General features: G+C 39.7%; 1 protein-coding gene across 1 annotated transcript; it reads right to left on the reverse strand.

Annotated features, from left to right (window-relative positions):
* Positions 1–7,754: 7,754 nt before the first annotated feature.
* LOC114669121 (jerky protein homolog-like) lies at positions 7,755–9,329 on the reverse strand. Its single transcript, XM_028825248.1, has one exon. The coding sequence runs from the start codon at positions 9,327–9,329 to the stop codon at positions 7,755–7,757; it is 1,575 nt and encodes a 524-aa protein (XP_028681081.1).
* Positions 9,330–15,444: the final 6,115 nt, after the last annotated feature.

The following is a 15,444-nucleotide window of genomic DNA, read 5'->3' on the forward strand; positions in this document are numbered from 1 at the left end:
ACCACCAAAGCCGCATTCCGCTTGGCCTGCCAGTACCTATCAGCTGCCTCCAGGGTCCCACAGGACAAAAGGGTACTGTAGGACTCCTTCTTCAGCTTGACGGCATCTTTCACCGCCGGTGTCCACCAACGGGTTCGGGGATTGCCGCCACGACAGGCACCGACCACCTTACGGCCACAGCTCCGGTCAGCCGCCTCAACAATAGAGGCACAGAACATGGCCCATTCGGACTCAATGTCCCCCACCTCCCTCGGGATGTGGTCAAAGTTCTGCCGGAGGTGGGAGTTGAAGCTACTTCTGACAGGGGGCTCTGCCAGACGTTCCCAGCAGACCCTCACAACACGTTTGGGCCTACCAGGCCTGACCGGCATACCTGGGTCCCATTGGGGTTAAATGAAAAATAAAAAAAATTTAGCGGGGGGATTATAAACCTATTTTAAAGTTTTTTTGAAAAAGTATGATTATATTTATTTATTTATTGATTTAATATGATATTTTAAGGAGTGGGGAATTAAGGAAGGAATTGTTGAATTTTTATGAAATTATTTTTGGATTTTATGGAATTATTAATTCTATTAATATTGATTTTGTTGACATTGTTATTATTAATTTTTGTAGGGTTTATTATTTAATTTAAAGAATTTTATTCATGAAATTATTTATAAATTTTAGTGGGGGGTAGATTAGGACAGAGAAAAAATTGATTTGTGATATTGGGAATTGTTATACCAGTGCTTGCCACTAATGGCCTTATCCCCTACCCTAGTGCCAACCTTTGAAATCGTTTACATGTGTCGCCAGCTTACTTTGAACAGGGATGCCCCGATCACCAACATTTTTTGCATATACTGTACATTTGCATCTGCAGACATTAAAGGGGGACTGCATAATACTGACAAAAACCATAAAAATAAATACTTGAGTGAATGACATAAGTAAACGAAAATCATAAACATCTGATAATAATAATATATACTCAAATTTCCTGTTTTTCATCCTGAATACTTGTCTCAGTTCAAAAGTGTTCTTGTAAAATCATGCTTTGCAAAAGCCAAGTCACTAGGACAAGCAGGAATTGATCTAAGGCAGGAATGTTTTACTCTTGGACAATTGTGTATAACATGTAAGCAGCTCCAGGGACCTCATAATATTATTATTATTACTTGACTGATGCCTTTATCCAAGGCGAATTACAACATTTGAAATATACAATTGGTTTAATTTCTTTTGTTCGTCCAATTAGTGCACAGGTAGGTGAAGTAACTTGCTCATGGTCACATGATGGCAGTAGCAGGATCTGAACCCACATCCTCAGGGTTTGAAGTTCTCTGTCGAAACTCACTACATCACACTGACTGCCAATAGCATTAGCCCTTGGTAGAAATAACTACAAATATTGTATACATAAAAGTACTTAGTTGAGTAGCACTTCTGATATATCTGATTAACTGTCGGAACAATAACTGATGCCACCCGTCTTATGAAATATTGCGGGAGAGGCTGGGTAACACAGCTAGTTATACATATAATTTATGTGAGTGAATAAGTAGTTAACAGAATGTGGATTACAACTACCCATAAGGCCGTTTTTAACCTGGAAATGTGGGGATAAGTTTGCAGCCATAATGTCATTCTCAATAACAATGTCAATTCACCAAAGAAACTATTGTTGGTGCTTTAGACAATATTAGCATGCATTTGTTACACATCTTTAAAATAAAAAGAACTCAATTAAGACTAACCAAAATTGGCAGGTATGGAGTGCGTACCATCAATTTTATCACTGAAATAAATCTTTGTACTTTTTGGCTTTTAAACATGTTATAGATATGAGGAAAGAATTCATCAAATCGCTTGGTTTGCTTATTACGGCCACACAGTACAGCAAGCACTTCCGAGTTGTACTGTCAATCTGTGCACACATTCCCAACATCAAAGTGGAGAAAAAAAAAGAAAAAGGTTTACAAGATGTAATATGACTGAAAAAACAAGTAGAGAAGTGTTACTTCTGAAGGTGTCCATTTGTCTTTCTGGAGTTAAAAGGTTCACTATCAGCAGTACAGGGCTGCTACAGAGTAATGTGACTTCCCTGAGTTTTGTCATGTAGTTCTGTTGTGGAATACAAAATGCAGCTGTAAGAGTTAGAAAAGCAACCTTTAGCTCCCTTTGAGTTCCTTTGAAATTTAAAGTGAAACACAACACTTTAAAACAAGACAATGCCTCACCAATATTCACATGCAATAATCATATCCTACTTTATAAAAGGACAAGTTACTTTGTATCTGTGTGTGTCTGTCTGCTTGCTGTGTCTGTGTCATTCCAACAGATGACGCATCAAATATTAATACTGCTTTTAAGAATGCAAACATGTGTAGTAATTAAACATATTGCATTTATCATTCCAACAGAGGGTTCATCACACATTAACACTGCTTTTAGGAATTCAAACATTTGTTGTAATAAAACGCATTACATTTGTCATTCCAACAGATGGCAGACCAAGCATTAACACTGCTTCTAGGATGATGTTTGATGCGCCATCTGTTTGAATGACAAATGCAATGCATTTCATTACTACATGCATTATAAAATACACCCCAATAGACGGTCCACTTCAAATGTTAACATTGAGGTCTACATTGATTACTCAGATTTCAACCTGTTTTAGATGGGTAGCACAGCTAGTGCAGTATATAAAGAGGCATTGTGAATAATTAAACAACCATTTAACAACAATTACATGAGACAGTAAGTAAAATATAAAAAGTGAATGCACATGTCTAGCTGTCTGCCTGCTGTCTATGCTTGTGTGTAGTCAGCGTTTTTGCTGTCACAGCAGCCTAATAATCCAAACCACATTCGTCTCCTTAGGACTCTGTGTCTCTTCATAGCAGGTGCAGTACAGATAAGCCACCATAAGGGTAAAGAGGGTCCTTATTTAGCCTTTTGTTCCCACTGAAGTTAAATGAACGCATGAATGGCTATTTTGCTGAGTTGTTTAATTTCTCCCAGAGAAAACATCGATCAGCGCAGATCAATCGGTGTTTCCTAACCAATCCCTGATTGCCATAAACACTTGTGGTTAAAACATGCCTGGCATACCTTCTTTCTTTATGTGTTCTTTATATATGGGTAAAATAATGCTGAAGTTGTAGTACTTTTCTCTTGTTTAAACATTCTACCCTTGATTAACCAAAAAGTTAAACTCAAAACTGACATCTGAACACAAAACTTTAAAAAGTGGCACAAAATGTTTTTTTTTGCCGAGAAGAAGGTGGATGTTCTCTTCCCATAATTCTCTACCTCCAGCACAAAACCGCTTGTAATATTGCTCTTAAAATGTACTGAGTTTTGCAAATAATTTGCTACCTCAACCACATTACTTATCATCTCCTGTCCTCGATTTAATAAACAGCATCATAGACAAAATATCTTTATTACTGTTCTGTATTATCTTTTTGCAAAAAAAACATACTTCCTGAAGTCCACAACCTGCTATGTTTGTCATAAAACCACCATATATTAAAGAGTAATGCCAACTCCTGCAACTATCGACTCCCTGCTGTAGTCAGTGCTACTGTCTCTGTGGTGCATCTGGATGTCTCATTAGGTTTATTGTGATTCAAAATCACTGGAGGTGGAATTTAATCTAGGCAGGACTCTTTTAGTGCTATATTGTTAAGTGCACGACCTATTATCTTATTTCTACCATTTAAGTCATATTAACTTGATTTAATAATCTCTTGCACACAGCTTATTCTGAACGGTCAGTAAAATCAACTAATTGTCAGTCTTAGAATTTAAAAATACAGCTTTTTATCTAACTACAACATTCTTCACATGTTCAGTACTCTATCTCCGAAACAATTGACAGTCCGACTCACTTTTTAGGGTAGTCAAGGCAGCTTTAACCGCTGCACCACAGAAGCTGTTGTATTATCCTTGTACCTTTTGTGAAAGTGTTTATTTGATATTTGGACTTCAGGCTGCACACATTATACAGTTTATGCCTACATTTTGTCATTTATTATTAAAACATGAAAACCGTTTCTGTTTTAACGATGTATTTACATAGATTGTTGTAGACACGGAACACACATGAAATGCATATGTTCCAAATAACGAGCTATTGTTTATCCTATACAACTCTAGGTACCTCATTCCCAGATAATCAAGGCTTGAGCTGGGAGAACTTCTTGCCCTTTCTGCAGCAGTGTTGGGTTTGTTGGGTTTGAGGGGTATGTGGTGATGGGATTGCAGGCTGCTTGCTGCTTGTGCTGATCAACACATTTACAAGACAAAAGACGCTGCCAGAGAGGTGTGAAACGATTTAAGGTGGGAAGGGATTACAAGTTTTTTCATAGGCTTTGGTAATTCTAGTGTTAAGAAGAGTTTTGTTCAAACGGCAACAGCCAAACTGTTATTATCTACTTAAGTATAAGGTGGGATGAGTTCATTTTTGCATACAATGATAAGGATGACAAAGAATCCAAAAGAAAAATTTAGGTAAAAATTGATATAGGAATGATTGAATAGTCATAGTGTAAAGGTAAAGCAAAAGGCCAGAAAGTTAAAGTAATATTTATACAGAACACATAAACACGTCAAAGACTCGAGACTTAAGTACCTTTTTATTTTTTTCAAACTTACTTTTCTCATGTTTCTGCTATTTGCATTTTCCCTTTCCTTTCTATATCATTATTTTCTAGCGAACAGGCTCAAAGAGTCGGCGCCTCCTCTCTCGTTTAAAATTACTAATTGGGTTTGTTTGGTCGAAAACACGTTACAAAGATTTATACTGAATATTGATTAAAACTGCAATTTTTGTAGCCAGCATAAGGAGACCAAGTGCCATTGTCTTTTTTTTTTGGATGTAACTGTCTGAAAACAATATGTGGATATTTGCAAATGTACCTAAATAAAAATAATCAAATGACTTGCATGTTTTTCTAAGACTAAAAGATACTTATTACTTCAATCAAGAAAACTGAAGACATTTTTCTTTAAATGTGTTATTGTTAATTAAGAAATATCATACATCATTGGGTACATTTTTCATTCTAGGAATTTTCTAAAACACGAAAGCAATAATTGCTGCTAATTTAAAATACCTTTTTGCCTTAACATTATTACAAATTGCTTACCGTGGCTGAAATACCAAGTTAAGAACTGAACTGTTGCGGTAGGCTGGCGCCCTGCCCAGTGTTTGTTTCCTGCCTTGTGCCCTGTGTTGGCTGGGATTGGCTCCAGCACACCCCCGTGACCCTGTAGTTAGGATACAGCGGGTTGGATAATGGATGGATGGAACTGAACTGTTGGTTTCTTTCTTATTTGTTTCTCACTGTTGGGTAAGAAAACACAAAGCAATTAAAAACTGTGGATGCAGTCATTTATGAGTTAAAGAAGCAACTAAAGAATCTTAAGATGGTAGCACTGTTGCCTCGCAGTTAGGAGACCCGGGATCGCTTCCCGGGTCCTCTCTGCGTGGAGTTTGCATGTTCTCCCCGTGTCTGCGTGGGTTTCCTCCGGGCGCCCCGGTTTCCTCCCACAGTCCAAAGACATGCAGGTTAGGTGGACTGGAGATTCTAAATTGTTCCTAGTGTGTGCTTGGTGTGTGGATGGGTGTGTGTGTGTGTGTGTATGCGCCCTGCGGTGGGCTGGAGCCCTGCCCGGGATTGGTTCCTGCCTTGGATTTGGCGGGTTGGAAAATGGAGTCCAAAGACATGCTGGTTAGGTGGATTGGCGATCCTAAATTGGCCCTAGTGTGTGCTTGGTGTGTGGGTGTGTTTGTGTGTGTCCTGCGGTGGGTTGGCACCCTGCCCAGGATTGGTTCCTGCCTTGTGCCCTGTGTTGACTGGGATTGGCTCCAGCAGACCCCCGTGACCCTGTATTCGGATTCAGCGTGTTGGAAAATGGATGGATGGATGTACAAAACTTTAGTCTAAAAATCTCTGTCACACTAGCATAGTGTTACCAGATGTCCCATATTTTTTGGGGCAGTCACATATTTCTTGCCCAATTTTGGGATCCCGGTATATTTTTCAAAATTCCTCATTTATCCCTTGTTTTATCCATCCATCCATCCATTATCCAACCCACTATATCCTAACTACAGGGTCACGGGGATCTGCTGGAGCCAATCCCAGCCAACACAGGGCGCAAGGCAGGAAACAAACCCCGGGCAGAGCTCCAGCCCACCGCAGGGCGCATACACACACACACACATGCATCCACACACCAAGCACACACTAGGAACAATTTAGAATCTCCAGTTCACCTAACCTGCATGTCTTTGTACTGTGGGAGGAAACCGGAGTACCTGGAGGAAACCCACGCAGACACGGGGAGAACATGCAAACTCCACGCAGGGAGGACCCAGGAAGCAAACCTAGGCTTCCTTACTGCAAGGCAGCAGCGCTACCACTATGCCACCATGCCGCCCTCCCTTATTTTAAATCTGACTAATTTCTCAGCTCATTGACAGAGAAATGTGCAAGTTGCTGTAGAAAGAGTGTTTTAAGAGCGCACCTTCTTCAATGAATTAAAAACCACCAATCATATCAGTTCTGTTATTAGCCCAGTCTGCCTTCATAAACTGGGAACTGTGCAAGTGCGATATCAAGGTGCTTTGTTCAGAGATGGCTTGCTTTAGCTGCGTGTGTAATCCGTCAATGTGACTACGCATTTATGCTCATTTAATGGAGAATTTGTAAGAGAAGTGAAGTTTCTTGAAAAAAAGACATATTATAAACCTGTGGAGGTAGATATTCTATTTCTCCTGGAGGAAGCAAAGATATTACTCAGCATGTCAATTCTAAAAAAAAAACATAAAGATATCGAAGAGTAAGTGTGCCATGTAGGCCAGAACTTGAAGCAGACTCAGTTTATGCAAGTGAAGAACTGTTTGCATATCATTCAACAACATAAATAAAATTCAATTGAGTTATCTTAATAATAATAATAATAATAATTCATTACATTTATATAGTGCTTTTTCTCAGTACTCAAAGCGCTATCCACACAGGGAGGAACCGGGAAGCGAACCCACAATCTTTCACAGTCTCCTTACTGCAAAGCAGCAGCACTACCACTGCGCCACCTGTGTGCAAGCCGTGACAAAGGGGCTGAAAATAGAATTATAACATAGCAATGTACCCCCAGCAAGTGCATAAGGTCTTGTTTAAAGTACGCAAGTAACAAAGTACCTTATAATATGAGTGGCTTTGAAGGCTGGATTTGATTGGTTTTACTCTATAGAGATCTCGTGTGTATGAGCAGTGTAAACGTGTTTGTAAAACTGCAATACCCCAAAGACTGCGCTCCATAATGACTCCCCGCTTCCCCAGAGGGGCCGTCTAGTATTCTTGTATTCTTTCAGGGAGAATCTGGTCACCCTACAACAATAATTGGCTTCTAATTAAGAAACTGAATGAAAACCTGCAGCCCATGTGGCAATCCTGCCCTATACTTTATACTCAATATAATTACAGTAGAACCCCGCTAATCCGAACCCTGCTAATCCGAAAATCCGCCTAATCCGAACAGGACTAGGGAAAAAAAAGTAAAGAAAACAAGTTTTTTCAAGTTATGTCGTACGTTTAATGTACATTTAAGAAACTTGTAATTTTTCAATTTCTAACTAAAAATCCAAAATACAGCCTTACTTAAAATTGAAACAAGTTCGAATTTACTCACATATGTAGAATCCATGTTCTGTACAGCATTTACACAAAACGTAAAAAGCAAACCATTATCTAAGAGATAAAGTCAGTGATCTCCTTCTGACGCAACGAACTAAAACGGCTTGAAGAAGCAATGTTTCGCCAACGCCGCATAAACATAACATCTGTTGGGGTTGCATCGGCATGTTGCTCAACGTAGCGCAAAGCGAGATCAAGGGCACTGGCTGCGGCAGTGTGTGGAACAACATCAGTCGGCGCGTCCCCTTCCTCCTCACTGTCGTCTGCGTCGAGATCAGCTGACGTTCCCTGCACAGCTGCCACAATGTCCTCATCTGTGTATTCTTCATGGCCACAGTCGTCAACGGCCGTCCACTCTTCCACGCATTCTTCTTCTGCATTTTCACAACCTGGCATTCTTTTCACCAATTGAAGAAGTTCACAATTTTCTTTTGTCGGGGGGAAAACTGTTTGGACAAACTCTAGCTCAGGCCAGAGATTTTTCCAAGACTTCTGTATGGATTCCTTGCATGTGTTTTCCCAAGCTTCAGCAACCCAGTAAATAACATCTTTGATGTTCATTTTCACGAGTTTATCCAAAATTGTTAGCTCTTCATTATCTTCAAGTAGGCTACGAAGAAGCATTTTTCTATAATTCTGTTTCAAAGCCTGCAAAACCCCTTGGTCCATTGGCTGCAAAATTGATGTGACATTTGGTGGGAGAAAAATAGCCTTGATATCATCGCAAACAAGTTGCATTTCTTCTGGATGTGACGGAGCATTGTCTATAAGTAACAAAGCACGAGAAGGCAATCCATTTTCTTTGTTAAACGCCTTTACTTTTGGCACAAATTGCTTGTCAAACCATTCTTTGAACAAGGCACGATCCATCCAAGCTTTCTTTTGATTTCTGTAAAAAACAGGGAGAGAGTTAATGTTCATGTTCTTAAAACAGCGTGGTTTTGCCGATTTGCCGATAACCATCAGTGGAAGCTTATTTGTGGCAGAAGCATTGCTGCAGGCCAACACAGTCAGGCGCTGTTTATCCATTTTAAACCCTGGTGCAGATCGTTCCTCTTGTGATGCAAGACTTTTGGTAGGCAATGCTTTAAAGTTAAGTCCTGTCTCATCTGCGTTGTAAACTTGCTGGGGCGAGTAGGAAGAAATGATGCATTTGAACTCCTCAAGGTATTCAACAGCTGCTTCGTTGTCCGCTGACAATTTCTCCCCAGTTATTGTAAGCTGCCTGATTCCGTGTCTTTTCTTCCATCGGTCTAAGAAACCACAACTAGCCGTAAATGATACGTCACCGTCCATGAGCTTGTTCAATTGAAGCGCCTTTTCTTGAATTAGAGGGCCAGTGATAGGGATTCCTTTCTGCCTTTCTTGTGTAAACCATAAGAAAAGTGCTTCGTCCAATTTTTCGTAAAAAGACACTGTCGTCTTCCTACGTTTTTCAATCGTTTTTTCACTTGTGGTAGTGCAAAACTGCTCAATTTTACCTCTGTTCTTTTTGCAATCGGAAATTGTTGCTTTCCCGACACCAAATTCCTTCGATAACTGAGTGGCACTTTCACCTTTGTGAAGTCTTTTCAACACTTCCAGTTTTTCTTTTAATGTACACGACTTATGTTTACGTTTGCTTGCCATGATGATTAACATCAGGGACAAGCACAGAATGTAAAGAAACCACACTACACACCACTCACAAGGACTCACAAAACACAGGGCAAGTGCGCGCACACGAACAATAACATTGCACAAAACACATCACTCAGCAGTAGCAGGTGGCACACTGACTCAGTGACTCATAGTTTGGGAACGGAAATCAAGAGGAATGCGTAGTTCTAGGCGGGGGGTCTAGGTCACTGCCCTTCCGCTACTACTCACCTACCGCCCGTCATATCGATTTTACCTCCGATCACAGTCACACTACAGTGCAGTTTAAATTGCAGTGTACTAGAATACGTAATTTCTTACCTTTAATTCTTGACACATCAGACGCTTAATACGCCTCATAAAGTCAATATATGGCATTATATGACAAAACTCCGCCTAATCCGAATTTTCGCTAATCCGAACAGGGTTCGGTCCCAATTAGTTCGGATTAGCGGGACTCTACTGTATTGTTTAACTGACCTGAAAAGTTACATTGATGATTTCAGATACACAAGGAACAAAACTGCAAGAAGACTTAAGCTGCTACAAAACAACAAACATTTTTAGATTTTTCTTAATCTTAATTATTTACACCAAGCACAAATATGGTCATATTCCCTGAGGTTTAAGCTTTCTAACAAATGAAGGGGAAAAAAAATCTATCTAAAGCTACAAAAATGGCTAAGGTGTCCCAATTCTTAATACAGTCCATCACAGGTCCTGCTCTCACATACACACCTGCATGAGCCCAATTTGTGGTCTTCAGTCAACCTAAGTTACTTGCTTTTAGACATGCAGAGAATGTTTATGTTAGAATTGGATTATTTTTTCTGATTTTTTAATGTTTTTCTGCATCAGTTCTGGTAATCATATACTTGTTTTGCTATTTTTTTTTTGTGTGTGTCTGATTCTGATATCCATTTGTGGTGATTCTCCTTTGTTTTGAAGGTTAATACTTTTCCGGACTGTTTCATTCGCCATTTTGGTTTTCACGCTCACTGACATTTTTGAGCTGCCGTTGTTAGGACACATGTGCTTATTATGCTGTGCTTCATTTGAAGTGAGAAGTCAGAATTTCCAAGTTCCTAGTTAGAATTTTCAACTGGAATGCCCCCTTAAGTCAGATTTCCAACTCAGAAGCACTGGGCTGGTCTGTCAAGCCAGAGTTTATCCAACTTCAGATCATGCTGTCAAATCCAAAATGGCGATGTACACTGCAGACTTTAGTGAGAGCTGTAATATGATAGTATTCACGAATGAAGACGTCAGAAAGTGCCTCGGCATCGTACCAATCACGGAGAAAATGCGTGAGGCACGGCTACGGTGGTATGGACACGTCGTGCGCGCAGACGACAACTCGGTAGCAAAAACGGCTATGCGGCTAGACCCTGGTGGTCAGCGCCCACGTGGCAGGCCGAAAAAGAGGTGGATGGACAGAATAAAGGAAGACATGAAGACCGCCAATGCCGCCCCAGAAGATGCCCTTGACCGTGCCAAATGGAGACGGATTTGCAGAAAAGCGGACCCTGCCATGCGGGATAAACACTAGGATGAAGAAGAAGTAATATGATAGTATTTATTAGCACTTCTGTCCACTGTGTTGGATCTGATGCTATGATGTTTGGATGTGCAACATACCACGCAGTACTTTGTTATCAACTGCTAGTTATTCCAATGGAGAAGTCACAACAAAGGTTTTCCTGGACTTGTCCATAATGGGTGTCCAAATATTTTACTGGAATGTGATCAAATTGGGTGTGACGTCATTCCCAGCTCTAACATTCGTCTTCCGAGGTAAATTAGTGGCATGTCCTCTGAGGTCGTGTCATGGTATGATGGCGTAAATAAGCTTGTCCAGACAATCATCCGAGTTGCGGATTCAAAACCTTTTTTTCAACTCACTCTGTTTCTCAGTCCTAATGTGATCCTATTCTGACATTTTGCTCTTTATTTTTGACTGTGAACTTTGTCTGTCATTTTAGCTTTGACGCCCATGTTTTTGATCTCCCGGTTTTGCCCCTTTTTCTGCTAATTCAGTTATTTTCCTGGTCATTTCTCAAATCCAGTCACTTTGTTGACATAATAGTTTAAAATTCACCTGGACGAAGTCTAGCACAGGATGCTGGATCTATAATACACAGAATATCTTTAATCATAATGACTTTATATACTTGATATATCTATTTCTTTATAAAGGGTAAACATTTCCACTAATTTTTATTGAGTAACAATCGGTCATACCCTTTCAAATGTTCAGCCATTGAGTTTGATAAGTAGCCTAATGCAGTGTTACAAATGAAAGCTTAAGGGTTAACGTTGGCTTTTTACATTGAACTATCATCTGCTGCAAAACCACGTGTACTGGGGTCTGAGAATCTTGACATTTTGTTCCAGAAACAGTGCTTGAGTGACTGTCATAGCTACTATTCTCAGTGCATATGGCTGTGATGTGTGGTCAATTCATGATCTTCAAATGATTGCTGTTCACCCGAAAGTCTGTCATTGCCATTTGCTTTAATTAATGCTCCATATATGTCACTGAGACAGCAGACAGCCTTGTAAATAGCACCGGCAGTTATTAAAATAAAGATGAAATGTAATTGTTTCTCCCTCTCCTGGGCTTCCTTCTGTAAAGATGAGCCAAGTTGTTCTACCAAGCCTCGGGCTGCCTTGCAGGGAATAGTCCTCAATTAGATTTGTATAGGGGCCAGGATTTGATCAGGGAAGGAGAGCGGGGCATCCTTGCCTGTCATCAGCTTTATTTACAGATTAGCTAATTGGAAAAAGCAATGAAATAAAATGAGTTAAATGCGCACCTTCAAAACAAGGGCACGTTTTCAATTTGTTTTTTTGTTTTTCTTTATTTCAATCATCCACTGTCTGCTGTGTTTGGCTGAAAACTGACATGAAGGCCATTTTATAAATTAATGAGACCCCTCTATAGAAAGATTTTTTTGTGCATTTACACTTCACTTATGCCCTTCTCCAAGCCAGTTTTTTTAAAGCATCAAGGGAAACATTTTTATGAGTGACTTTTTACAGTATAAAGACAGGCTATCGCATTGAAAAGGCTGAAAGGTCACTCCTGACTATCTATACGCGTAGGTCTTCATCTGAAAAATGGATCTCGTATATTCATTTCCTTAAAAAAACTTTATATGCAGGAAAACAAAATGCTGTGATGGTCAGAATACTTTTCTAGCAAAAAAGGGAAAAGGGGATTTATTTTTTCTGTTTAAAAAATTATCCATCGGCTAAATAAAAAAAGACAATAGAAGGTAATTTGAATTCACAGAGTAATGGAAATCAATAATTCTCTTTCTTCTGTTCCTGGTGTGGAAGATATACACGTAATGATAATATTATGAAGAAGATGATGAAATAATATATAATAATTTAAAGTCAATATTGCTTGCAGTTTCTTTTTCAGCTGGCTGACCTCTATCAAAATAGACATCAAAGCAGCCGATTGCAAAAATGGGCAGGGAATTGTAACCTAAGTATCTCGCCCTCATGCTAGATATCTCATTAGGCGCACTGTGATTCAAGGTCACCGGAGGTCAGTTTGTGTTAATGTAGAATCATATGTATCTTGTTACAAATGTGAGAAAAGGATGAAATCTCAGCCCGGCACTTGAAAAACATCTAACTAAGAGGAGCACCAGCCATTCACTTGGTGAAAAGCTACCTCAGCCACAGCCCACAAGTTCTATTTCAGCAAACCATTCTGAGATTGTAAAGAATTACGGCAGCCAGCGCTATTATTGAAGGCGATCAGGTGGTGGGGACGAGGGTGTAAAATGAAAGTAGTGGAGGCTCACTGCTGGAACTCTGACACTTTAATAAATGTAATCATTTTCTCCAGTAAGCTATGTACTGTATGCTTGCATAATAATGTGCATTTGAAATTTGATTTGATGTAGGCAAGCTGCCCTTTGAATACTGCAATGAAGACACAGCAGGGAGTTTTAGAGCGGAAAAAGGTGTGGGCATCCTAAAAGGTACTAGAGAAGACGATGGCCCATCAAAGGCCTTACACTTACGGTTGTGGCTTCCTTGAAGATTGCTGGGGTCAGACTTATCTTTCTGAGCCACAGAATTCTTCAGCACATATAGATGGATGGTCTACAATGCACAAACAGGATAATTCACTTGTGGCAAAAACATATAAATGTAAGCTCAGATAGCAGGACTGTTTTAAATCATTTAGTTCTAACTCCATGCAGTGTCTTGTTCTGTGATACCTTGATATCTTCTGCCAGATGTTCAAAGATATCAACGTGAATACTATGCATAGCAACTGAAAACTGGGTTCAACATTAAACTTAAACCTCTGAAGGAGCTACAGCACTTCTTGTCGTTCTGAAATCATTGTTGAAATAAGAATTAGAATAAGGATTACAATAATCTAGACGAGAAAAGGCCCTTCAGCCTTTTAGAAACATCTCTAACTGATACAAGCTTTGTCATATCAGACCGCAGAACCTTCTTCTAGCTGACTTCAGAATCTCCAATGTGCTTTCTGGCAAACTCTACCTGAGATGTCGTGTGTGTGTTTTTTTAACAGTGACTTTCTCTTTGCCATTCTTCCATAAATCTGAAAGTGGTGAAGCACTCGATCAACAGTTGTGGCCTGCACACTCTCTTCATTCTAAGCCACTGTAACTTATAACTCCTTCAGAGTTCTCGCAGGTCTCTTGGTGGTGATCTCCTTCACTACTCTTCTTCTTGCATGATCACTCAGTTTTTATGGACAGCCTAATCTGGACAGATTTACAGCTATGCCATACTCTTTACATTTCTTAATGAGTGATTTAACTCCAAGGGATATTCTGTGACTTGTCTCCATCCGCTGACTTGTGCTTTTCAATCACCTTTTCACAGAGCTGATTGAAGTGTTCTTTTTTTTTTATTGTGTAATTTAGCACATGAATCTGACTCACCACCAGCTGGACCTTCCAGATAAAGTGCATTTATATGACAATCAATTGAAACCTCACATGAGTGACCTCCATTGAACTAATTCTGTGATTTCTATAATCAATTGGCTGCACCAGTGTTGATTTAGGGGTATCATATTGGTGATAGTGTGTGTACTACAAAAGGTGCATCTACTGCATACTGACTTGAAGTAGGGGGTGAATACTTATATGATCAACTATTTCGTGTTTAACATTTGTAATTAAATTAATTTTAATTAGACCACTGTGCAGAGATCTGTTTGCACTTTAACATTAAAGAGTGTCACGCATGTGTGCTTTAGAGGCAGATTAACGGCTATGGTGATGGCAGTGAACCAAGGACTGGTACTGTTTGCTAAGGTCTTTTATCTTCCTCTCTCTGTAGAACGGAAGACTGACACCCATTCCACCTCTGATGTCACTTCTGTTGTTCGCCTTCCTGGACCCGCCCCTTCCTGTCTGGAAGCCATATGAGCAGCAGCCATCTTTGAGACAGTTCTGTTTTGAACTTGAGTCTGAAACGACATCTCAGCAACTTGTGTGCTTTTTGTTTTCTAACAAACCTTCAGTTGTATGGGGACACCTGGGTGGTGCCTCAACCCTTTCATGGTGCTGTGTCTCCTTTTACAAATGTCTTTTTGTGTTGATCAGTGTCAAAAAAGCCAAATTAAATCCGCTGAGATTCAACTTGTTTATCATTAAAACATGAAATTTCTAAGTGGGTGAATACTTTTTATAGCTCTCTATCTATCTTGCCATTATTAGTTGGCTGAAAACTTTATGCAAAGTGACTTTCAATGTTTAATATACTTGTGGTTACATTTCTTGTGTTTTCTACAATTGTAGTACAGGCAGGTGAAGTTACTTGCTCATGGTCACACAGTGTCAGCAGCAGGATGTGAACCCCTATCTATCTATCTATCTATCTATCTATCTATCTATCTATCTATCTATCTATCTATCTATCTATCTATCTATCTATCTATCTATCTATCTATCTATCTATCTATCATTGCACGTATGTGCATTGAGAGCATCTTATAGGACTATGGTAAGGTACACCCACCAACAAATATCCCTGAGTTGGCAACATGTAATTCTTTCTAACTTGTAGACCGGAGGAAGAGTCCTGAGACCAGCTCTGC

The sequence above is a fragment of the Erpetoichthys calabaricus genome, chromosome 18, assembly GCF_900747795.2.
Source record: "Erpetoichthys calabaricus chromosome 18, fErpCal1.3, whole genome shotgun sequence".
Classification (NCBI taxonomy): Eukaryota; Metazoa; Chordata; class Cladistia; order Polypteriformes; family Polypteridae; genus Erpetoichthys; species Erpetoichthys calabaricus.